The following is a 25188-nucleotide window of genomic DNA, read 5'->3' as shown; positions in this document are numbered from 1 at the left end:
GGACCATATGCACACAGCGTCGTGTTTCAAACAAATTTAATATCCCAAAAGTTGACTTAACTTTTCCTAGAGGCTTTACATGTACAATATGTACAGACGGAACATTTTCAGTAATTAAATAAAATGTACGATGGAGACAAGGTTGTTTAATATAAAAAAGAACATAACATTTCTATGTCAATCCATCCACTGAACTGTATAAGTGCTGCGCAAAAGTTACTCAATTACTTTTAAAGACTTTATTTCTAAAAAAAAAAAAAATTTAAAAAAATATTTAAGAACAAAAAAAATCCGAAACTGGAGAGTTCCAGAGTCCAAAAGCAAAATTAGTCTTTTTTAAAAATGGTATTAAAACTAAATGATGATAAACACTTGTAAAGTACACTACAACTCAATATTGTAGTGTTCTTCATCCATCGGTATTTAATCTCAAAGTCAAACTAGAAACATTTGAAAACATTTGAAATAAAACAGTGTTCATGGTTGTTTGTCAGCTGAAAGTGGAATGTCTAAAAAAAGAAATAGAATTCTAGATTTACACAAATCTCTGGAAAATGGAATTATTTTTTCAATGGCACAGTATAAATGACATGTATCATTTAACACTGTCTGTAATGTACACTTGTGATCTTAAGTTTGGGCTTGTTGGCCCATGTGTGAAATGAAAGTGGCTGGATATGTTCAAAAATAGAAATTCTTCAAATGTAAGGATCACTAATAAGTTGCAATCAGTGGTTCTCCACTGGTCCAGCCTCAGGACCCACCACCAACTCCCTCATGAAAAATCAGGACATGAATTTCAGATTTCAGTTTTTAACCAATCAGATTTGTTCAATGAAAAAATGGTTTGGACCTCAGACAAACATGTTTTAAAAGCCCTTCATAGACTTTTTTGTGGCACAATATTTTTTCCACGCACACTTTCGCAATCCACTGAAAATGGCTCCGTGACCCACCAGTTGAGAAACACTCATCAAGATTTCTGCAAATGTATCACATTCCTAAGGAAGCCCTAAGAAGACATTTATCAATACATTTTAGCTACTCACTTTTTCCACGAGGCGTAATGTCCCGTAACCGGTCTAGTTATCCCGGGGACAGCGGGAAACAAAGGCTGAGATCTCGGGATAACAACCGAAGTGAACTCGTCCTCACAGGAAAACGCAGTCGATAAAAAGCATTGATGCAAGTCTGCTATGGCTTCTGTACATTCCTGGACTTTGATTCTTTCTGTTGCCCAATAAAACACTCAGTTTCATTTAGTTTCATATGGAGTTCAGCTAATGACTGTAGTAAACTGTTACATTGTTCAACATATTAGCTGTGGTGTAAACTTGTTTCTTTGCTGCATGCAGAGCTCAAATGCTTCTTTAACAAAGCATCAACTATACTAAAGACTGTATGCAGGCCAGTTTTAATAGAGCCTGGTTAACTAGTAGCTGTTAGTAGTATAAGAACATCTTAGTGTTAAAAATATGCTTTATATACTTGGTCACTGTATACTGTAGTGTATGTGTGAATACATTCATGTATTCATTTTGACTGTAGCAGTGCAAATCACTTTTCTTCTACCCAAAGGGACATGGAGGCATTGTTTGGGAATACAAATGTACACATGTCAGAAACATAATAAAAGTATAAAAACACTCACAAACACAATCTACCATCCTACAGTTTGGCAACAAATCAATAGACCTTTGCCTCGCAACAATAAAGAGCCTAACAGCAATGCCGATTGATTATCAATTTCAACGGTAAATGGTGCAATCAATACTGCACATAAATGTAGGAAACACTTTCTGATACAAAAATATTACTCTATTATGCAATAAACTTTGCATTGGAACAAAAAATAATCTATAACACCAAAAGAGAAACAAGATACAATACAATCAATATAAAGAAATAAATAACTTAGAAACAAGTGCAAACAAGAAGAAAAACATTTTTGCATTTTTTTGTCTTCACAGGACAAGATTTGTACATTCTGGCTCAGCTGCACGGCTTCCCTTTACGGAAACAGAGACTGTGTCTGATTAGTCCTCTGCAGACGTTCATGTCCCAGCGCACAGTAGTCTGCTGCCTCCTTGTGGTCAGTAGTTTCACCACTTATTAATGTGTTCCTTTTTCCTAACTGATCTTCTGCAGCATTTTCTCCTCGATCAGTTCAAACTGCACGCTGACCGACATCTCTGCGATGAACTGGTCGCAGCCCTCTTTGGTCACCTGCTTGCAGTATCGCAGGTCGATGTGACAAATGCTCCCGCAGCGCTTGAAATAGGTCAGCGACTGGTCTGTGACCCGGTTACACACTGCAGGGAGGAAAAGCACAAATGAAGCGGAACAGGTCACCTGCACAGACACACACAGCTATAAGACAAACACACAGGGATTAATCAGATCTTTAAGATATTCTGGGACATGAAATCTAAAAGTCTTATGGTGAAAGGCTTTTTAGGATGAATGAGGAGACTGTGGCACCGAACAGGAAGGCAAAATGTGTTTGCCTTTCAGCTATCTCTGTAATGTCTCTGGCTCACTGCTTTTAGATGTTAATGGTTTTTCAGAAGGACAAAAGTGTAATATTGGATTATTTCAAGCATCTGTGCACTCTGCAACAAATGGCATGGAATTAAATAAAAAGTGATTTCACAATCTTTATCTAATTTCATGCCTGCGTTTGCATGGAGAGAAATAACACCAGAGGCTTCTCTTACAACGTTTCTGCAAAAATAATCATTGAAACTCTCATCAAGGTCAGATTTATTGCAGGATTGTTGTTATACTCTGCATTAGTTGGAAAAATATTAAAGTAGTCAAACGTACCTTTTTCTATTTGAATCTGCAATATTGGTTACTGGAGGATTTTCTTTGCCTGTTTTTGGCAACAACATGACAACGTGGAACAACCCTTTGACAACTACATGACCTTCAAAAAGGTGAGCGCTCAGAAAATAAATGCCGGGCACTTTTTCTTCTGTGCTGCAAACGCTCTCTACTGAACTGAAAAAAGTTGGAAAAAAAGATGCTGGCCCTCAGAAAAACACGGATCCTTAGCCAGTATAGTTATGAGCTTTAGAAGATGATGTGCTGATCGTATGATATTTGTGTTTAAAGACTCAAAAACACTCATATGGCCCTTTAAATAAAGTAAAATACTTTTATTTATGTTTAAAATTAAAGTTAGGTTAAAATCGTCTGTTGTTACTTTAGTTATCTGGTAAATTCAGAATTTGTCCACTAGGGGGCTGAAGTCAAATGCAGCACAGACGGGCACCTACCTGACAGGTTGATGTCAGTGAGCGAGTCTCTGGTGGTCGTCCCCGCAGCAGTCAGGATGTTGACGGACTGGTCGGTAACGTGGTTGCAGTAGCTGAGGTCCAGTTTTGACAGCGAGGGCATGTAGCGAATGATGAGACGCAGAGATGTGTCCGTAATGTCCAAACCTGCCAGGCGCAGGTCCTCCACGTTACGCAGCTTACTCCTGTTGTCCAACTGACCTATGAAGGAAAGAAAAAAAAGAGATGTTTAGAGGAACAGAGACCAAATGTAAAGGGTTCATTTGTGCAAGAAGCCAAATGTCAGTCACCAATCATTCCATCTTTATTTGTAACAAATGTTATCTCGAGACATTTTACAAAAAGAGCTCTTCAAGACTCTACTCTTTGTTATTCATTTACAAAGACCGAACATTCATCCACCATGAGCACAGACCATAGCAACATTTAGCAAAGTTACAGTGAGTGCTGCAGGAAAAACGTTTGAAACATAATCATGATCAGGGTTCTACTTCACTGTATCAATTTGAAAGATTATTGAAATTGATAGTGAATATTTGTCTCATGTATAATTAATCCCATTAATAAATAAAAAAAGGTTTAAATATATGATCCTTCTATCAAGTTTTATCAGGCTTTTATCTGTGAATTAGCCTCACATAACGTATTCCTCAGTGACACAGACTTCCATTGATTAAAAAACACTTTAATGAGCTATACTGCGGTGTTGATGTTCATCTATCCATTAAAATAAAAAACAGGCCCAGTACTTTATTCTGAGTTAATCCTGCATTCACCCTCTTGCTGCTGAAAATAATCACCAGAGACCTTATTGCGTATTAATCCCTGGCTGAAAATAGTCACAAACATATTCACTATTTATGCCTGTTTGGTGCAACAATTACTTAAAATAATTCAAGGAAATGGTTTAGCCTTGTTTAAAGCTAGACTTTATATTTGCGACCGCTTTTTAAACATGCAGGTATTCAGAAAGAATCATTGGGCCTATAGCCGGCTGTGGAGGACTCATTTTTAACAGTTTGGGTCTTTCATGGGATTGTTCGGCAGTATGAAAAATATGCCACATTGTGATTACTTCTTTAGATTTGACAGCAGGCATTGAATGGCACTCCTGATTCATGCTCACTCTTAACTGTTCAGACAGTATGAGTGTGAACGGCAGGTCGGCACCTGGTCTGTTATCTGTAGGCGGCGACAGCAGGTCCCTCATCTGAGCATCTTTCAGTCCCTCCACCCACTGAACATCCAGAGTTCTCAAGAGGGGACAGCTGGACGTGCAGAGAGCAGAGACAGCTACCCATGAGCACCCTGAGAGCAGCAGCACCCGCAAACCTGCAGGGAAAACAAGGACATATCAAAACAAGCAGATCTTTTTCTTTAAGATCTTTTTTTTTTGGGACGTTTGCCTTTATTTGATAGGACAGCTGAAGAGAGTCAGGAAATGTGGGGAGAGAGAGTGGGGGATGACATGCAGCAAACAGCGTCAGCATCTTCTCTAACTCTTAAGAATCTGTTCTCTGTGATGCCACGAGCAGCTCGGCAGCTAAAGCTACAGCAGACTCAAAGTGAATCTCTTGAACAAGTCTTGCCCTATTTTTCATTTTTTTCTGTCTCCAGAGTTTGAGTTAATCAGAGGTCACAAAATAAACCAACGCAGAATCTAATTAGCTGAATGATCCAGCAGAGACGTTCAAACGAACAAAGGAAAGCATTGGAAGTAAACCATCGAAATCCACACGCCTCGAGGGATACAATTATCCAGAAGAATGAACCATATGGGAACATATGGGAGTTGTAACTCATTAGTGCACATGATGCTACACAAACACACTTTTTTTTTATCAATACCTGAAACAATTATCTAACTGCCTTCATCATGCACGTTTGTAGACAAATGTTTACTCAAATCCCTATACCACCTGTTTCCCTTTGTTTGAAGTTATAATTAAAATCTACTTCACTTGTTTAAGTGACTGCATGTGCTAATGTCTAACACTGTAAGTTGTGCGACCATGTTCTCATGTTTTTACCATCCATGTGTCAATTCAGTTGTTCATAAACACTAAGAATAACAGCCCAACATCTGAAATGAGAATTCGCGGAAATTTTACCGGTACTAACATTAAAGAGGACATATTAAACCCCTTTTCCACCTTTTCAAACAGTCCCCTGTGGTCTAAATGAAACATCTGTGCTGTGCTTTGGTCAAAATATAACATGAATCAAGCACCAGAGGAGGTTTGTGACCTTGAATAAACAAGCTCTCTCAGAACGCTCAGTTTTGGTGCCTTTAAATTGCATTTAAAGAGACACACACAGACAGACACTCAGGTTACCCAAATATGTTAAAGAAACACTGTAAAAATGGGTTTTTCATAATATGTCCCCTTTAATCGATCAGACCAGAGGCGTCAAAAGTACACATTCAGACATGTTCAAAAGTATACATCTCTGAATGTGTACAAAGACAGTTTCAAAAGATTTTGGTTTAAGTAGAAGAAGTACTATTTCAACTTCATTATTGGAGCAGAAGTGAGACAGAACAGGCTCTGACATAGGCTCAGTCCCATTTCACCCCTTAGCCCTACCACTTAGCCCTACCCCTTCGTTTTGCGCGTTCACGTGTAGGGGTAGGGGTGTCCCAATTCTTGTTGCAGCGGAGGAATAGGGTGAAGAGTTAGGGCTACTTGGCCCTTTAAAACAAGATAAAATCTCTCAGTAAAAATCAAAAGAAGCCCAATGAAGGACATTTCAACCAGCTGTTTGTGTGCAAAGCGAACTAAAACTAGCATCAAATTGTGGAGGCTTTTTTTTGTTTAAATCATTCAAAAATCAAAGTAAAATGTATATCTTCCTTTTAAATTCCCAAATATGCACATCTGAAGCTACTTCAAAGATGATGAAGAATCTACTTCGGTGTTAGCTGGTTCACTTTTGCATGTTGAAACAAAATGTTGCTGCTGGTCACAAACATCAAGAATCTGAAGAGACAATAAAGTCTCAAGAAGTCTCTCTCTTGATATTAGCTGGTGGACACACCAATGAGTCATATTCTTTATGTATATATGTTCCAAGCTGTTCGACCGGTTGAATTGGATAAAATGTTGGGAATGTGGACATAAAGAATCAAAATATAATGATCGAGAAATTCCCTAACAATGAAATACACAGGTAAAGTAGAGACGCCTGAACACCGACCATGTTACTTCCCATCTCTTGCCTCAGTGTGTTTCATTTGCTTCTCGCTATAAAAGTTTATTCTGGTTGAAAGTGCTGATTGGAATTCTTCTTCAGAGAGATTAAAGTTATCTACCTGGCAGTCTGTTGATGAGCCAGCTGAGTTGTTTCTTCGAGATGTTGGTCCAGCTCAGGTCCAGAGCTGCCGGCTGTCTCCGGATGATTCCGCTCAGCATGAGAGGCGTGATGGACTTACAGCGGTTCAGATTGATCTGCTTCCAGAGCCTCTTGTCGCAGCACCTGGTGGGACAGGCAGTTAACAGAGCTGTTTGAAGTGAGGACGGTGTGTGTGTGTGTGTTTTTTTTTTAAACTCTGTGGTGCATCCTGTACTCACCATCTGTTCCACGTCCTGCACACGCGCATGCACACACACAGATCTCTGTGCGTCAAGTGACCGAACACCTTCATCCACATCTCTCTCTGCATCAGGTGAGCTTCTCCGTCGTTTAGCGGGAGTCTGTCAGGCGGCGGGCTAATGGGAGGTGGGCGGATCACATGGCGCTCCATTTGGATGCATTTTGGCGGTGATCTGCAGGGAACAGGGCGGGGACAAATGGGTGTGATGGGCGGGCTTCTGTTCCAGCTGAGCGGTGAGTAACCGCGTGTTGTCTCTGTCACTTCCTGCCCTCTGTGCCGCAGCCAGTCGTCAAGGTTGCCGCTCCCGTTATTAAGAGGCCATCTTGGCTTTTGGTCTTCTACATGGTTGTCAGGCTCGGCTTTTACAGGTCTGTGGTTCTGATTTGCCAGACTGTCCTCTGTTTTCAGTGGACGTCTGTTTTGATTGGCTAGTCCTTCCTCGGTTTTAATTGACCTGCGGCTCTGATTGGAGCCTGAGTCCTCTGTTTTAAGAGGTTTACGGTTCTGATTGGTCATAGAGTCCTCGCTCTTCAGTGGTCTTCGGTTGTGATTGGCCGGGCTCTCCTCCGCTTTCACCGAGATGTTTTTTTGGTCCTCCTTCTTCAGTATCTCCTGCTTGAACTCTTTGCTCAGCTCTTTGTTGGGGAGACGTCGGCGTTGATGGCGAGCCTTGGGATGAGCAGTGCTCCTCTCCTGAGCATCTCCTGATTCGCTGCTCGGCCCGGCTCTAGGAGAGTTGGAGGACAATAAGTCACTTTCTCTGCCTGCTGATGTCCTCAGCAGTGGATTCAACAGGAGCTTTCCTTTGTCCTCTACACTACTGTCTCTTTCTCTTTTCACTGTCTCCTCCTCTCCGGCCTCGTCTTCTCCTTGGCCCTTTTCATCAAACTCGTTTTTCTGCTTAAAACGAATCCTGTCTAAGAGAAACCTGTCTTCATCCCGATCCTCCTGGTTGTCTCCATCATCGCCGTGATCATTCTCTGTCTTGATTTGCCGCAACATCTTCGGAGTCAAAGGATCCTCAGGTTTTGAAAGCTTCTTCTAAGAAAAAAAATGAATGAATATAATTATCTCTTTCAAAGTCAGTTCAGTGAATTTTCAGAATATTAAGTTGTGCTGTACATTCAACTTTAATGGGAATGAATGGGCTGCTGATAGATTTATAAAATGCTGAAAGAGAGAAATTTATTTTGAGACTTGACCTCTTGAAAAATCACCTCCGTTAGTTTGCTCGGTCCTCTTTAACGTCTCAATTTTTTACCAGTCAAATTAAACAGGATTTTGTGGCAGATTTGTGGCAGATAACACAACATGACAAAGCATGGTAAAAAAAACAACTTCAATCTTGGAGAAGGAAATGGAATAGGTCCAGCAATTGTGTGACTGATCATGCTCAAATTTGAAATGTTCTGGGAAATTAAAGTTTAAGGTCAATAGAAGATTACAAAATGAACAAATAATGTTATAGTTATTTAGTCAACTGCCTTTTTTAAAGAACAAAAACAAGAATGAAACTTGAATGGGACATTTTGCTGTTACTGCACTACAATCAATATCCATCCATCCATCCATTATCTATAGCACTTTTCTCATTCTTGGTCGCAGGGGGGCTAGAGCCGATCCCAGCTGTCATTGGGAGAGAGGAGGGGTTACACCCTGGACTGGTCGCTACTCAATCACAGGGCTGACAGACAACCAGCCAAACTCACATCCACACCTACGTGCAATTTATAATCACCAATGAACATAACTAGCATGTCTTTGGACTGTGGGAGGAAGCAGGAGGACCCGGAGAGAACCTTCTCGCTGTGAGGCAACAGCACTAACCACTACACCACCGTGCAGCCACTCTGTGGGATGTGCAATGGCCTAATTTCCCACAGAAATCGAATTACAATGCATGCATTCCAGTATATAGTAAACATTGGCATGAATCAGTTGCATCATAAATAGCACCAGATTATCATATTCACTATCTAAATTGTTTTTTTTATAGTCATTTTACAAGAAAGGGTAATAAATGCAGGGATTATCTCTCAGAGCAAAACAAGAGATTGTTATTACATCCACATTGATAAGCATAAGTGATAAATAACTGTAATGGTTATACCTTCTTTTTCACAATAATAGGTTCATCGTTGGTATCAAATAGTTTCCTCTTTTTTCTCAGAGGGTTGTCCTCAAGCCGTGGTCGGGGCGTACCATCCAGGGACAGCAGAGGAGGACGTTTCTTCGGAGGCTCGTCCTCTTTCCTCTTCGGGCATTCTTCCCGCTCCGCCTTTCTCTTCACAGCAGAGGTCGGAGTCAGAGCAGTTACAGTCGCCGTAGCCATCATTGGCGGCTCCGGCTCCTCTTTTGAATCCCGGTTCGGCCTAGGTTCTTTCAGTAGCGAGCCAGGAAGGTTCGACGCATACTTAAACCCTGGCCCCCTTTTTTGCTTTGAGGCCAAAAGGTTAGAAAAAAAAGAGACAACAACTTTATTTCTCTTGTTCTGAGATTAAGAGACAAAGTCAACAGTATACTTCTGAATGATTCAGACACATACACATTAAAGTCCATACAGATGCTTACTTTCCCTGTTTTCCCAGCATGGTTGCACTTTGGGCACTCCCAGCAGTTTGGCAGCTCGTCATTGACGACTCCGTTTGAATCCTTAACCTGAACACATGATGCACAGAGAAGACGAGGTTTACTAACGGTTCAAAAGGAACTAATGTTATAAATTCTTCCACAAACACTTTGCTTTCTCATTGTTAATGCACTTAAGGATAGAGTCACACAAATAATAAGACATATTTTAACATGAATATTTATACCACCAGGCCAACACTGATCACACTTTCTATGAATGTAAGTTTTGCAGGCACTAAAATCCATGTGTGTGTTTTACATATAATTTGTAATGTTTTCAATTTTACCAGATCCAAGATCCAACTTCAAGAGCCTAACACCTCCACCAAATTTACCACCAATAAACTGTTACATCCTCACTGACTGAAACGCAACTGTTTTTGTTTTTCTTAGAACATTTCACTTGGCAGCTTGCTACATTAGCTTCAGTGTAAACCTCGTATCTACACCGACTCCACTGTCCACGTAATGTAATTTTATATATATCTTACTTATGAGATCTCCTTCACTTACAGAGTGCATCTGGAGTTCAGTCGAACAGCTGACTGTGAAATGAGCTGATGCTAAATATGCTTAGATTGTTAGATTGTTGCTGTAAATGCAGCACCCATTTGTGCCACCATTTTTTTCAGTAAATATAGAATAAGAACGAAACAGATGTTAAATATGACAGGGAAATAAAATTCTGTCTTTCAAAAAAACAAAAACAGAACACATCCTTTAGAGCATCTCTTCAGATCTATTGTTGGGGGGGCATCACCATTAGTTTGGTGTAATTAGTAATTTTTTTGGTTGATTTGTATGATTGACCTCACTTGTTAAGGTTATGTAATTATCTAATGAACTTGTGTTATGAGAGTCAATTATACCTGGAACATAAAACTAAAAATATGATTAAATAAAAACAGATCATTGTGAGAATAACTTCCTGGTCGTATATTGAATACATAATGACTTTGAGTAGTTCACCTTGAGACAGTGGGGATGAACAATCTCATTGCAGATGGAGCACTCCATTAGCATAAGGTTAAACTTTTCCTCCTCATCCTCCACTGTGTCCTCTTTCCCCGCCTCTCCACAGACCAGACACACGGCTGTGTGCGGCAGCACGGGCTGGAGAAGAAGAACAATAACACAGGCTTGAAGATACGGCTGCTGAAACAAACTTATTTCCTCTTTAAGAAGAACTCCTCTTGGTAACAATTATAGTTGAGAAAGCAGTTAACAGAACAATCCTGAAAGGTAGAACTGTGTGTTAATTCAAGGTTCAATCACAATACTGCACACAAGAGAGTTAGCTGTGTGCAATGGTTTGTGCAAACTTGGGATTAAACTGTAAATTAACATGTTTGTGTTCAGAACATTCACCACCATGGCTTGTAAATAACCTACTTACATTTGACTAAGAAAACAGAAAACACTTCCAGGTGAGTGATGTGATCCTGATGTGCAGACTGAGCTCCAGCACTGGATATGATATGGATATCAGGGTTCATTTAATTCTTGTCATGTAATATACATCAATGTAAGAGTCAGTTTAAACAGAATTACTTTCCCTCATTGATGACATTACTTAGCTCTAAGCACTGCTCCAGTATGAGAGAGAACTGAACATCACCAGTGAGTTTAGCCTCCTGGCATATCTTTATGATGTGACACAGTTGCTCAAGAGTTGAAAGCACATGTGAGATGTCTGGAAAGATGCCACCTCTCTCACTTTCTTGTTTCAGAGAGGTTAAACATTTCAAATGTTGATCCTAATTGTGTGTACAGAATGCCAAAGAATGAGTAAAACCAAGTGTTTTGTTTGTCTCTGTCCATGGTGCTGAAAGATTCAAACACAGTTTTTGGCAAACCCTACCATAAGTTTACATTGTTTTCTATAATTCAGGCAGCATACCAGCTGACTGAAAATTAGTATAACAGATGAGAATGGTATAAAAGATGCTAATTTCTTGGATGAAAAATACCAATCCTCGCTGAACACTCCAAAGCACAAACATGCAGAGAAATGTCCAATAAGATACTGACATGAACTGAATGTGTCATTCAACGGGATGTTGTTTACGTTCATTAGAAAACCATGGTCCAGTGCTTTGTTGATTTAAAAAAAAAAAAAAAAGAAGCTTAGCAAAGTACTTTAATTTCACGCCTGTTATATTGTGGAGAGTGGTCAGACAACGTCCTCTGAAGCTACACGCACAGACAGCATTATTTAATCTATTTACAGTGCATGGTGCTTTTAGGCCGTGTTGGATTTCTGTGAATAGATATGTGCTTATGGATGCAGAGTCTGTAGGAGAGAGATGTTGGTAACTGAAGAGTTGTGTTTTAAACTTTATACAAACATTTAAAACAAAAAGAATTCTCAATAGGAATAAAGATTTTTAAAAATAAGGCCATTGATGTCCTCTCATTTCTAACTAGGGTTTCAAGTATCTAATGTGATTGTACACGATAAACGCTACATGGAAGAGAACATACTGTACCGTGAATCAAAAAACATGATTTCAATCAAAACCAATCAGGATGTCATGTCCTACTCTGTGAAAAACCAGATGCCTCGGGGCAGTGTTTTTTAAATGGAGGATTTGCCAAGTTGAAGAAACAGTTTACTGCTGTAGAGAGAGGGAAGTGCTTGTGCTCAAATCAAGAGTGTTCTTGTGTAGATTAAAGAGAGAGGATATAAGGTGATCGTTAGTGAGCCTGGCGGGAGGATTTTCTTTTTACAATTGGCAGTGTGTCCCCCGTCTTTCAGCCTTCCTGCTAAGCTAGGCTTATTGCCTCCTGGCCTTAGCTTCATATTTCACATACTGAAGAGAAAATGATTTAGATCTTTTTATCTAACTCTCAGCAGCAAAATGAATAAGCCTATTTCCCCTGCATGTCACACAATATAGCCTTAACATGGGCTGTACATGAAAGGAAAATTCACTGCATGCACTGCAAACGATGAACTCACTGCAATGCACTGCCTCATGATGCAGGACTGTTTCATGCGGCCGGGCCCGCCAAACTTCTTCATGTCTTTGCAGAAGTGGCACTCTCCACACTCGGTCCGCAGGCACGCCTCACACTTCCGACAGCGCGTCCTTCTCCTCCTGGCACCAGATGTTCCCCGACTGGCTGACAGCTTGACTGCTGATGCAGGAGAAGCTGCCATCTTAGGTTTTGGCCGGTTGGGAGGCCGGGGCTAAAAGGATAGAGAGGATATTTGATTGAGTCAACTCATTCATGCACAGACATCAAATGAAAAGATATGACATTTTTTTATGAAAATAAGGAAGGATAGGGGCGCTGGTGGCGCAGTGGTTAGTGCGTGCGCCCCATGTATGGAGGCTGTAGTCCTCAATGCAAGCGGCCCAGGTTCGAATTCAGCCTGTGGCTCCTTTCCTGCATGTCATTCTCCACTCTCTCTCTCTCTCGCTCTCTCTCTCTCCCTGATTTCCGACTCTGTCCACTGTCCTATCTCTCAATTAAAGGCACAAAAAGCCCACAAATAAATCTTAAACAAAAACAAAAAAGAAAATAAGGAAGGATTATTTTTAAATACTGAAATATTGAAAAAAGAAGAGGATTGCAAGTTTAAGTTGACTGATGCAGTAGCACTAAGAAGCTAATGTGTTGTATCTACTGTTTCCTATTAGCTTTGAAAAGACAAAGTTAAGTTTGCAGATGCTTCACAATATTTATCTATATACTGGTCAACAAGATTCTTTATACTCCATTAACAGTCCTGTACTCTCAATTGCAACACATTCCATTAAATAGTGGTGCTATGCCTGCAAGTCTTTATGTTATACATATGTACATATATATTTCCACTGAGTTGTGGGCGGCTCTGCTTAATCTTCTCTTTAGTCTGCAAAGCTCTGGGTCAATAGTTCACAACACATACACATTATTAAAAGAAGAAAAAAAACCTTTAAATATATGCATACACAGACACTACATACCCTGAAACAGAAATGTGATCACAAACCCCTGTGTGCCAACACATATTTTTCATGGTTATTAAAGCAGTCGGATCCAGGACAGAAAAAAAAACAAACACATAAAGAATGTCCCTGAAGGCATCTTCCAAATTTAGCCCTTCACTTGCCTGCCTGTTCTTCTTCAAAGAGTAGCTGCACTTATGGCTGCATTTCACACATGTTTCAGCACCTAATACTCTGCGTAAAGAGGCGCGCAGACTCATTTATAACAGTAGCACAATAAATGTGCTCTACTTAATCAAACCAGGCCTTTGATCTCCATTGTTATTTCTCCTGTGTTATAGATTAGTGCTTCTTCTCAGGCTCTAAAAAAAAAAAAACAACCACAACAATGTATCTTAAACATGCATACCACATGTCAAAATACTGCCAACACCGCCGTGAGAGAAGATGTGTGAGAAGCACAAGAACAAGGAGGGCACAAGACTGCAGAGCTCTTGGAAATGAAGATTTCTTTAGTTACATCGGCAGTGCAGATTTTCCTAGTGTCAGCATAGCAACAGCCACGTCCCATTCCCTAACAGAACAGTCTATGACACACAGACTTGTAACCAATAAGAACTGTAATGAGACTCTCTGACAGAAAAAGAAAGCAGGCTCAATCTTAGGCACATTATAGTCATTTATTCCAACAATAGCCATGAAATAGACTGACACAGGCAGTCAGATATGTGCTAACCAGACAGGATTAGAGGCAGTTATTGGGTTGGGGGGGGGGATGTAAAATCTGCACTGGACTGGTCTGGGGGTATTCAGGGGGATTATAGACAGGGGGTCTGTTTCAGACCAACACTGAAATGAGACCAAATAACCCAGAAAAAAACACACTTCTGCAGCTTCAGCACCATGGTATGAAACCAAGCTTTTTCATGAATCATCTGGTCAGAGTGATGAGAAATAAATCTCATTGAGCCTGTCACTTAAAGTGCAGGTGTATAGGGTAAACATACTTCATATAGCTGTCCATATTGTGTCCTAAATCCCCTCCTGACCCTCCTCTGTCTGCTACGTGAATCATTTCTAAAGCACACCACCCCCCCCTGAAATTACAATTAACTTTACATCAACACAAAATATGAAGTCTTAGTAAGCACTCTCTGTCTCAGGTACAAGAGCTTCTTTGCAATAATATCTACCACAGTAGTATATACTTGTGTTCTCTTTGTTCAGGAACAAGGAGAGTACAGGAAACAAATAGTAATTTCTCAGCTCTTCAAAGCCCGTTCAGCTGGGAAACATAATGAGACTGGATTGTTTATGACATAGCCTCAGAGCCTTCTCCAGCTACTGTGGACAACAGGGAAAATCAATTACTGAGGATACACTTAACATCACCTTAAACACGCGTTAGAGACAGCGTGTTCTGAGGACAAAAACAACACGACCTGTTGTTTATCAAAGCAAAGACCTGAACCACAGTCCACACTCACATAAACATGATCCCAGTGTTATAAATATGATCAAATCGCCGACCTTAATTTGTGCTTTCTCTTCACGTCTCTGAGGGTTGTATTAGAAAAATGTTGATTTTTTTTTTTTGGTTCACAGCTTCCTGGAAGGGTTATTCCCATGTTGTGCCTTCAAGGTGTCATATGTTGTAAAGGCAAAAGCATGTGCTCGTGTGGCTGAGAACAATATTAGGTGTTTTCCCATGTGACAACAGGAAGGTGGAACACGTGTTGCACCCAAATAAAACCTCTGGAGTCTTTAGTTACTCCGTAGCTGAGGACTGAACAAAAGCTGAAAGTGTCAACCAGTTAAAAAAAGAGCCAGAGTTTATGCACAGCTTGCTTTGGACAGATTAAGAATAAACTGAATTCTGTGCTGGATTCTTATTGAATATTTGGGTTTCATACTGCCGTGCAAAATATCTAATTAACTGAATTATTTGTGGACAAATTGCATGCACTTTAACATTCATAGTGTTTAAATGTGACCCTGTTTTTTTTTTCTTCACATTAGTGATGTATAAATAGTTAAGCCGTGGCACAAATAAGAGGTGTAACTACTTGACTTGAAGCAAAATACTGAATATATTTTATATCAGTCTAAAATGCAAAATGGACTGCAGTAAATTATCTTGTTCAAATCTAAATGCAGCCACAGATTGAATGTAAGGGGGTGTGGTTCAAAGTTTAAAGAGGAGAACATTTGAACAAACACAGTGTAAGCAGGTCACATCTTAGATCTCAGCCATTTTCACTGAACTGAACAATATCAAAAACAACCGACATGTTATCAATAACAACTGATAGGCATAACAACCGGTTTTTTTGTGTTAACTGTTCAATCTCCTTACATGCGCCTCCAAAGGTTTTACAACCAAGCCATGAAATATTCATTCTCTGCATCTACGTGAATTCCCATACCTCTGCCTCAGTGCTTTGAAACAACCAATAGCAGCCCTCAGGCTCTGAGCTATATAAACACAGCCTTCTCCCAATGCTGGTTTTACCTGACAAAAACACACAAGCATGCCCACAGACACACACTCTCACAAACACAAACCAATACAGGAAAAAAAAATAATCAAAGAGCAGACTGAATCAATGCATTCTCTCCAGGTAACTCCATTTCCTTGCTGCCCTGTGATGCTGCACGCCGCTATGTCTGGTACAAGCATTCCTCTGGTGGCCTCGCTCTGCCTGCCTGCCTGCAGAGTTTTGGTGCTCTAACCTGCTCAGAGTCTGACTCGTAGTCCTCATCATCAGCGCTCAGCGACATGGCCATAGCTGGTTTTTCATACAACGTCCAGCTCACAGCAAACTGACATGGCTGCAGTCTCCTCCTCCTCCTTCTACTCCTGCTACCGCTGTCTAGCCTACAGCCCTCCCTCCTACTCCACGGCTCCACAATACCACAAGCAGATGTAGGAAACACAGACCAGCCTGATTAATATGGATAGACTCCTGGGAGAAGAGGAGGGGTTTCAGGAAGCATAGGGCCAATGGGAGGCTGCTGTGCATCAGAATATGCAGCAGGGGGAGTCAGCTTCTAGCCAATGAGGGGAGGAAATGCAAAACAGGTGTAGTGATATTCATGATGAACGTCACAGGGAGAGGAAAGCATGCGCTGCAGCGCCAGTAGAGCCATATGGCATCTCATTACAAAGGCAAACACAAAGAGGCCCCAAAAACCAGCAGTTGGCTTTTTGGAGGGACGCCTTGGGGGGATCCAGAGGCGCCAAACAACTAAACATCACCTCCATCCATTCATAAAGAACACATCCCATCAATGTGACTCCTGCTGAGGCTGAACCTCCTTTTACACAATACATGGGTTTTTCTTAACAATGAATTACTTAGTTAAAACAAAGAGCATGTATAATAACAATCTTTATTTAACCCAAAATTCTTTAAATATTAGATAAAAACATCATATCATTTAAATTCAATAACGTCAACCTACATTTTTTTAGATAACAATGCACTACAAGGAATGAAGAAACCAAATATAAATATTCTCTAAGTACAGCAGTATATGAATTTATACATTTGTAATTATGACCTTTACATTTAAGATATGAGTGAACCAGAAAGAGGGGATTGTTTCCAATGACTTTAAGAGCCTTGTCTTTGACCTGCTGGTTTTGGCCTGGTACCAATATCTTTAAAGGGGACATATTATGAAAAATCCACTTTTACAGTGTTTTTGAACATATATTTGGGTAACCTGAGTGTCTACTGACCCACAAAATGTGAAATTAACCCATCCACTCCTTTGTTTGTGGTCTGAATGAGTCTTACAACACAGAGAAAAGTTCTCTGTTTTAAATTTGCTCAACTTGTTATGTTGGCACAAGTTGGATTCTGGTATGTAAAAAAAAAAACCCTCCCTTTCCCTGATATCTCCACCCATGGACTCCACACCCAGCCTAGAACAAAACTTTTGAGCAGGTCCGCCATTTTTATTCTTGCTACAGAGTAGTGATATCTCCCGGGAAAAATTAGGGGGGCTCATTTCATTTAAAGAGACACACACACCAAAACGGAGTGTTCTGAGAAAGCTGGTTAATACAGGGTCACAAACCTCCTCTGGTGCTTGATTCATGTTATATTTTGACCAAAGCACAGCACTGATTTCATTCATTTAGACCACAGGGGGACTGTTTCAAAAGGTGGAAAGGGGTTTAATATGTCCTCTTTAAATCAAAGATGATAGAGGCGATGCAGAACATCACATTCACTTCAATCCAGCAGAGGTTTACAGATATGAATCACTCATTCACTTTTGAAAGTACATACAGACTAGGGCTGGGAATCTTTGGAGGTCTCACGATTGGATTCAGAATCGATTTTCGATTCAAAACGATCCTGGCTGAATTTCTTGTTACTCTATTTGGCATTCTACTGAGTTAAAAAGCTAGCCTTAGCACATAGCAGGGAGTGACTGATTAGCCCAAAAAAGTTATGAATCGATTTTAACATAAATCGATTTTTCCCCCACCTCTAATACAGACTACCTGTAATGGCCTCTTTGTTAAGATAAAATAATCATTATTGAACAAACAGATCAATGGAAGTGAACTGGATTAAACTGGCAGCATCTTTAGTAATTATGATAATACACCACCTATCTAAAGTAACCCCTAACCCCAATTATAAGTCTTTCATTTTTAGATTTTCTTTTCCTTTTTTAAAATCAAACTTGTCTACTAACTTCAGTTGAATGACCTTAACCAGGTAACAAACGATATTCCACAAAAGTAATAAGAAGGTCTGATGCAGCAGCTGAGATATTCTTACCTTGATAGCTTTCTTAGGCCAGGACACCACAGGAACTCCGGTGAGCGCTAACTTTTGGTCATCATCAGCGTGTTCTTTTAAGACAACCTTGACAGCCAAAGAAAAACAAACAAAGAGTCAAAAAGAAATCTTTCATGTAAAAATTGCTGAGTGTGTGAAAACAAGAAGAATGTGTCATCTTAAATGTTTCTACCTTCATGTCTTCCAGCAGGCCTCGTGGGTTTTCTATTCCCTCTGGAACACATTTCTTATTTTCAGGGAGCGACTCCAGCTTCTCCACCAGAGTCCTGAGTCCGTTCAGTTCAAACTCCGTCAGATGCATCCACTTATTTGGCGACTCTGAGGCTGGAGAGTCAGAAGGGGTTTGGGGGAAATCTATCGATGTCGAGCCGGGGTTACAGCTGTCCTCCGAGTCCACAGATAACACAGCTTTGAAGAGTTGCCCCCTCTGGTTGTCGGGAGAGCAGGGGCCATCGTTGGCAGGTCTGTCAGATTTTTCACCCTGGTCGTCCCTGACCTGAGTCTCACACGAGTCCTCGTTCATGTCCTGGCTCCTCGAGTCAGAGAAGGGGCTCTCTGTGTTTGCCTTCGTCTCATTGTCTCAAGGGGCAAAATGAGAGAAAATAGCTAAGTCAAATAACTTCACAGGTTTCTCCATATTGTATCCTTTTGAACAATTTGAATTTTCCTTAAATGTAGCTACATAGCTTATTAGAACACAGCAGAGCAAACTGAGAGCAGAAAGGTTTTTCATTAATACACTTAATAAGAGATTTAATAACTTGAGAGAGATCATTACAGCTTTAGTACTTATCAAGGGACACAGATGATATTAGAAAACAGCTCACCCATTACTACAGGCTCTTTACGGATCTCATGAGAGAGGTAAGAGCGTTTGGTCAGGCAGTGGAGGTACCTCTCCAGGACGTACCAGGATATCTCGTAGTAGAAGGGGAAACGGAACTTGGAATGAACCTGAAAACAGGAGCAAAACTGGCTTTGGTTTAACCTTGAGAAACACCTGTTTTTTTGATGAAATTATTTTTGTCTTGTATTTAAATGTCATGCCATGAAACACTGGAATATTTACGCTTGTGTATTAGCATGACAGAGAGCTCATGATATGTAGCCTATAGCTCGCAGCAGCAGCAGCAGCAGTTTAAAGATGCAGCTCAAACACCTAATACATAATAACAAACATGCAGACGTCTTCGGGAACAAGCAGTCTTAACTTTTACAAATTGTGTTGTTGTTTTTTAGAATTGCGACAACTTTAAAAAGCCACAAAGAAGCTTAAAGGTCATACACAACAAACACATTACAGTAGGAGGTCATCTCTTTCCCCACCTTTTTGTTTTTTCAAAAATATGACATATGTCTTACAGATGATTTTGATTAATTAACTCTAAATAGAGTAAACTGTACTGCAGTGCAGGTCAGATTCCAACCTTACATGGAAAGGTCCAGTCAGACTCCTACCTTGGTCCTATTCTCTATCTCATGGATGGTAAGCTGCATAGGAATGTTAAAGCTGTGCAGGATGTTCCCTCCAAACACAAGTGTGTCCTCAGGAGTGTACACGGCATGAATCCACCCTTTATTACCAAAAGCAAAGTTAAATAACATGTGTAAAAAAAAAAGTGTAAGGACTCATGCACATAGTTTAATATACAGTATAATACGCAGGTATGGCTTAGCATTAGTTTTCATTGATGCTGCAGCTAATCTTTTCATGCTGGCTACTTTAAAAACGGCCCTGCCAACACACCAGATGGAATGAAGAAGGTGTATCCCTGCTTAAGCTCCACTCTCTGGCATCCATCCGCTCGATCTCCCAGGAAAACATCACTCTGCTTGCCTGACAGGACCCAGTCCTCGTAAAGGGTGAGGTTATGAGGGGTTGGAGGCACAAGCCAAAACACCTGAGGAGGAACAGAGATTTAGATTTTAGAGGTTATTCTGGGCAAGTTCAGCTACAAAATATCAACTCTGAGTCTGTTAACACCACTGAAATATAACCAGTCGTACATTTTCTTAATCTTTTCTAGAACAGTAAATACTAATAAATGAGGGTTTATGAAACTAAACAGCAAACATAAAAGACAAATGGACTTACTTTTTGTCCCTTAAATACGTGATACCAAACAGACGTTCCTCCAAAGTCGATGTGGAAGTCTGTGTAGCAGCCTTTCACACTCATCAAACAGTACCTAAAGCAGGAAAGAGGACACACATTCATTGAAAAAAGGGCCAAACTGTGTGTATAGCATAGATTGTAAAGCAAAACACCAGACACCCATTAAAAGATCTTAAATGGAAGGGAAAAAAAACAGCCAAGCAATCAGAACCAATTAGGAGTCAGCAGAAATCTCTGTTGTGTTTTGCTGAAAACAACAGCTACAAATTGAAAACACCACAAGAGATCGATCGTAAGAACACTCGAGCAAAGAGCAAATTGTTCACAGTAGGACACTGCTTCTCTGGAAATTAATTGGGGAATGATTAGTACCCCAAGGCACGAATGATTCAGTCATTTAGATAGATGGGAGCAGCTCTGTTTATGTATATACACAAAGTATTAAGTTATGCGTCCCACAGGGAAATGATACAACAGTTCTTCAAACAACTGGTGAGACAGTTACAGCGAATGACACAAACAAAACAAACAATGCCAACTTTTCTGTTTGACAAGAATGTGGAAAAAAAATCCCAAACAAATGTGACTTCAAGACAGAACAAGCTTCCTTAACTGTAACATCTTAATTCACATCAAGTATCTAGTTGATACTCTTCTCAACAATAACTGACCACAGGGCGCCTGAGAGTCAGGACTGTCATTTGGCGTACATGAGAGAAAAGGATTTATAGAAAACAAGCGTATTATTTGATTTTTTTAAATGATTTTACAGTTGGTCCAAAAAAAGAGGAAAATTGGGATAACATTTATCTAGCCCCTGAAGATATTGAGTTTTGAGTCACATAACACCAGAAGAAAAGCAAATAATCTAATTTCAGAGGTTAAAAATAAAGATTATTTTGCATTTTTGCTGAACAAAATAATCAAAAGGTCTGGTTGATTTAAAAACGAGTCTTTAACACAGCAATTAACTCCAATCCAACCGCTAATGATGAAATATTTAGAGCTGGATAATAACAGCGAACAAACTAAAAAACAACAAAATGACAAAAATGCCAAATGTTTGGAACTTTGAAACTCTAACGTTTCTAAATCAGATATGTCATGATTTATGTAAAGTACATCACTATATGAACTCATACCTCTGGGACAGTTAGTTAGAGTTATTACATGCCAACACAGATACATATACGGAATAGGGATCATTCAGTCTACATAGTGAAAATAAGGCTCAAAAAATCATTAAAAAATGCTCCTGCTTATTGAGAGAAGATGTTCAAAACTGTTCCACATTCAAATATTGATTGGTGCATACTTCAATTGTTTTCTTTAAGAAACAGAGCAGTCACTAATACAGTTATGATTTCTGCATCAAGCCTGTATAGAATAACCTAATTATAGAGAAGATGTATGCAAAAGTATTTGTATTTCTCCATTTGTCTGTAATTCAATCTCTACCACCAGCACTCACCTAATTATGAGCCTTTTGTAATAGAGTATAATTTAAATAAAATATATATAAATAATTGTGTTGGGTTGAGAGCTGGGTTGGTAAGGTTTACTGCATTATATCTGCCAAATTTAAGGTTTACATTTGAATGAAATTTGAATTGAGTCGAAAAGGAAAGGCACAACCAGATTTGACTCTTTCCCTCTGTGCAAATGCAAGCAGCCGATTGGCTGAGAGGTGTCTGTGCAGTCAGGCTACAGCTGTTATATGCCCATCCTCCACTGTGGAAAACTCTGCTGCCTAGCAACAATCAGGAGCACGTTCAGGAGATGGAATAACACCAACAGTGTGCAGCACTCTGCAGAGCTGAGAGGTACATGAGAGATTGCGATGAAAGGAGGAAATGTGTTTGCTGCTAAGGAAGCAGCAATCTTCTCCAAGTATGTTGTCTACTGTGCCCCACACATTTCTCTTTCTTTTCACACACAGACTGACACTGAGCTCAGAAAAATGTCAGTCAGCTCATACCTCTGCACTTTAGGGTACTTCATTTCTGAGATGACATTGGTTGCTTCTGTTTGGCTGTGTTTGAGATCAGGAGGCCACATGTTGTCCACCCAGTCCACTTGATCCACCTGTGAGAGAACACAAAACGACCCTATTATGGGAATGTCTTCATCACACGCTGTTTAATTGCGGTACCAGATGCATGAGACATGCCCTTCATGTAAACCTTTAATGAAATAGCGCCATGTTAAATTACCACTGTGGGCCGCTTGATGAGGTTCTCCAGTTTAGTGTGGCTGAACTCTAAGCTGATGACGTTGAAGAGTTTGTCCCGCTCTTCTTCTGGTGTCTCATAATAACGGACAAACTGAGCCATGCTCATTTCAGAGCCTTTCTGGGTGCTAACATCCATAACATCCACAGACCGACGGCTGCCTGCAAGCCACAATCACAACAGAAAGTGAATTAATCCTATTAGTAGTAGTAGTAATAGTAGTATTATTAGTACTAGTATGATTGTTGTTATTGCTGTTGTTATTATTCTAACGTAATAATTACTACTATTATTATTATTATTTTGTGGGATTGATACAAGGAAAATATGCATTTGTATTTGACAGTTTAAAAATTGAATCATGAACTGGGTCCTAGTGCTTGCAATGCACTACCTTCACCACTAGATGTAGCAATGACGCCTCTAAAGTCTTCAGACATAACTCTTCTCAAAACATATTTGTTTTCAACACATAAAGAAATTCCATTTTCTTTGACATTATGACATTCATAATGAATAAAAAGTGTAAGAAAGTACATTTAAACATGTTGGAGGATAAAGAACAGCCTACATTGTGTGAGAGAAGACATACAGACACAAACATTAAAGATCAATCACACACTTAATCAACCAAAAACAATATGTTATTTTAAAGTTAGATATTATTCGAATGAATAAAACACTTTGCTCATAATCTTTTTAATTTGTACACTTCATTCCACTTCACAGAAGAATGATACAGTAAGCGATAAAAAGATGCTATAGCAACAACATAACAGAAGCCATTATAGCTGGGGTTGTTTACACATTTTTATTTAAAGCTTTTAATCTCATGTAAAGCATGCCATGGATCAGTCTGATACTTAGTGCACATACAGATAATTATAGAACATTTGGTTTCATTTAGTGCGATTACTCCACCCACTGACTGAATTTTTGTGTTGGAGGGGTTTTGCATCCGCCATGACAAATGAATTCAAACTTCAAAAAACTCAAATTTACTAACCTCCCTGATTTTTGCTCCAACTGTTTTAATCCTCTGAACTAGCAGGTGGACGTTTTCACCCAACGTTTTGCTTCGTTTAACCCATCTAACTGCTGCATCACTAAAGATACTGTATGTGCATATGATGTACATAAGTGTGTGTATGAAGCATTGTACTTACCGACTAAACCCTTAATCTCACTCACTGTAAATTCTGGTTCGGGCATTCTGTGTAAGAGAGAGACTTGATACAATTTGGTTCACAACATTGCAGCACAACAAATACAAATAAGGTTCGACCAAAATGACAAGCTATCTAAGAATGTATTCGACAACTACCTGACAGGTGATTTTCCATAAATTGCTTCTCACCTGATCCCCAATCCAGCTTTCTCTTTAAAAATAAGTGGTATCCTGAGTGCCTCCCTCTGCACATATTCATAAGAGAAGTCTGCAAGACAAAAGCTTAAAATTATTGTCAACAAGGCATGCATCTTGTACATCAAATATATATATATATATATATTAGCAGCTTTTGGAAAGACAATATGATGTGCTGTGTGATGCTTTTACCTTTACCCTCCATGGAGTGGACAAATTTTGCACTGTAACTGTCACTGACGAGTTTTTCCTCCACACTGAAACCTCGGATGTTTGCAATTTCTTCAACGTCAGACAAATCCTCGTTTTCGTCGTACATCCTCCGGCAGATGGAGCGCTGCCATTGAAAACGACATTATTTACATTCCCAAACTGCAACACGCGTGGAAAGCAAACTCTCCCTGTCACAACAGCCCCCCTCTCTCTCCATAAACAGACAGAGTAAACCATGGAAAGTTAACTGGACGTGTATCTTTATACCATAGCCTACTTAACAAGTGTAGCAAGGGCTCGTCTTCAGTTTACTGCAGTCACATTTCTTTTCTTAAATGTGATGTCACACAGAATAACAAGCGACACTAAGACATGTGTGTGTTACTCCATAGTGTTCCAGGATTTCCCTCATATAGATATTGATGTATCATGAGCACACTATTTATATTATATAACATATATGAGAAGTTATAACATATAAAATGCAATAGTTTCCCCAGTAGCCTCTAACTTGACTGCTCACGTTACTTGACAAATATCCCAACGCTGCACACGTTAGCTTAGCTTACTAATTAGCTCGCTGCCAATCTCGCCTCATAAGCTAACATTAACACGGCAGATGGTACACACCAGCCTGCGTCCGGATTCAGCACACGTTTCCACGGCCTGAGCCATCGTCTCTCGCAAATGTTTTCCGGTCATTCAGGGTTGGATAAGCATCTTCGTGCGTGGTGAACTTAAGGAAACATTTAGCACGCTTTTCAGGTTCAAAACAAGGGAACCATGTTTTTGTGTGTTACGTCATCGTCAGGAACCAAAACATTGTTGGACAACGTCACGGTGTGTTAGTTCACTGCTTTCAATACTACAAAGAAAGAGAAACATCCACGTCAAACGGATAGCTCTCTGTTAGGGGGTCCTAAAACAAATAAAATTACAATTAATCATAATCATTGTCTATTTACGTCTTCCGTAT

At 39.8% G+C, this 25188-nt stretch overlaps 1 protein-coding gene across 3 annotated transcripts; it reads right to left on the bottom strand.

Moving 5' to 3' along the window:
- Nucleotides 1–19: 19 nt before the first annotated feature.
- Nucleotides 20–25134, bottom strand: kdm2bb (lysine (K)-specific demethylase 2Bb). Of its 3 annotated transcripts, none has more exons than XM_061061813.1 (21): nucleotides 24843–25134; nucleotides 24192–24336; nucleotides 23991–24069; nucleotides 23800–23846; nucleotides 22616–22794; nucleotides 22381–22487; nucleotides 20382–20475; nucleotides 20034–20187; nucleotides 19745–19860; nucleotides 19114–19240; nucleotides 18459–18865; nucleotides 18266–18352; nucleotides 12488–12718; nucleotides 10495–10638; nucleotides 9466–9552; nucleotides 9005–9340; nucleotides 6872–7932; nucleotides 6613–6776; nucleotides 4470–4631; nucleotides 3282–3500; nucleotides 20–2312 (listed from the first exon to the last, which is right to left on the bottom strand). In XM_061061813.1, exons 1-21 carry the CDS (start codon nucleotides 24912–24914, stop codon nucleotides 2131–2133), a joined length of 4200 nt encoding a protein of 1399 aa, XP_060917796.1. In that variant the 5' UTR covers nucleotides 24915–25134; the 3' UTR covers nucleotides 20–2130. The 3 variants fall into 3 exon arrangements, with proteins under 3 accessions (XP_060917796.1, XP_060917795.1, XP_060917797.1); XM_061061812.1 differs by having other exon boundaries at nucleotides 6872–7935; nucleotides 24843–25133; XM_061061814.1 differs by having other exon boundaries at nucleotides 6872–7935; nucleotides 9005–9331; nucleotides 24843–25133.
- Between the last annotated feature and the right edge of the window lie 54 nt (nucleotides 25135–25188).

The sequence above is a fragment of the Labrus mixtus genome, chromosome 17, assembly GCF_963584025.1.
Source record: "Labrus mixtus chromosome 17, fLabMix1.1, whole genome shotgun sequence".
Classification (NCBI taxonomy): Eukaryota; Metazoa; Chordata; class Actinopteri; order Labriformes; family Labridae; genus Labrus; species Labrus mixtus.
This window is presented reverse-complemented; position numbering and strand designations above follow the sequence as displayed.

Coding starts and splice junctions, on each gene's coding strand:
- kdm2bb (XM_061061812.1), bottom strand. CDS start 24,914: ATGACCGGAAAACATTTGCGAGAGACGATGGCTCAGGCCGTGGAAACG. Junction 22,488..22,615: donor TCATCAAGCGGCCCACAGTG/GTAATTTAACAT, acceptor GTTCTCTCACAG/GTGGATCAAGTGGACTGGGT. Junction 2,313..3,281: donor CACTGACATCAACCTGTCAG/GTAGGTGCCCGT, acceptor TCCTCCCTGCAG/TGTGTAACCGGGTCACAGAC.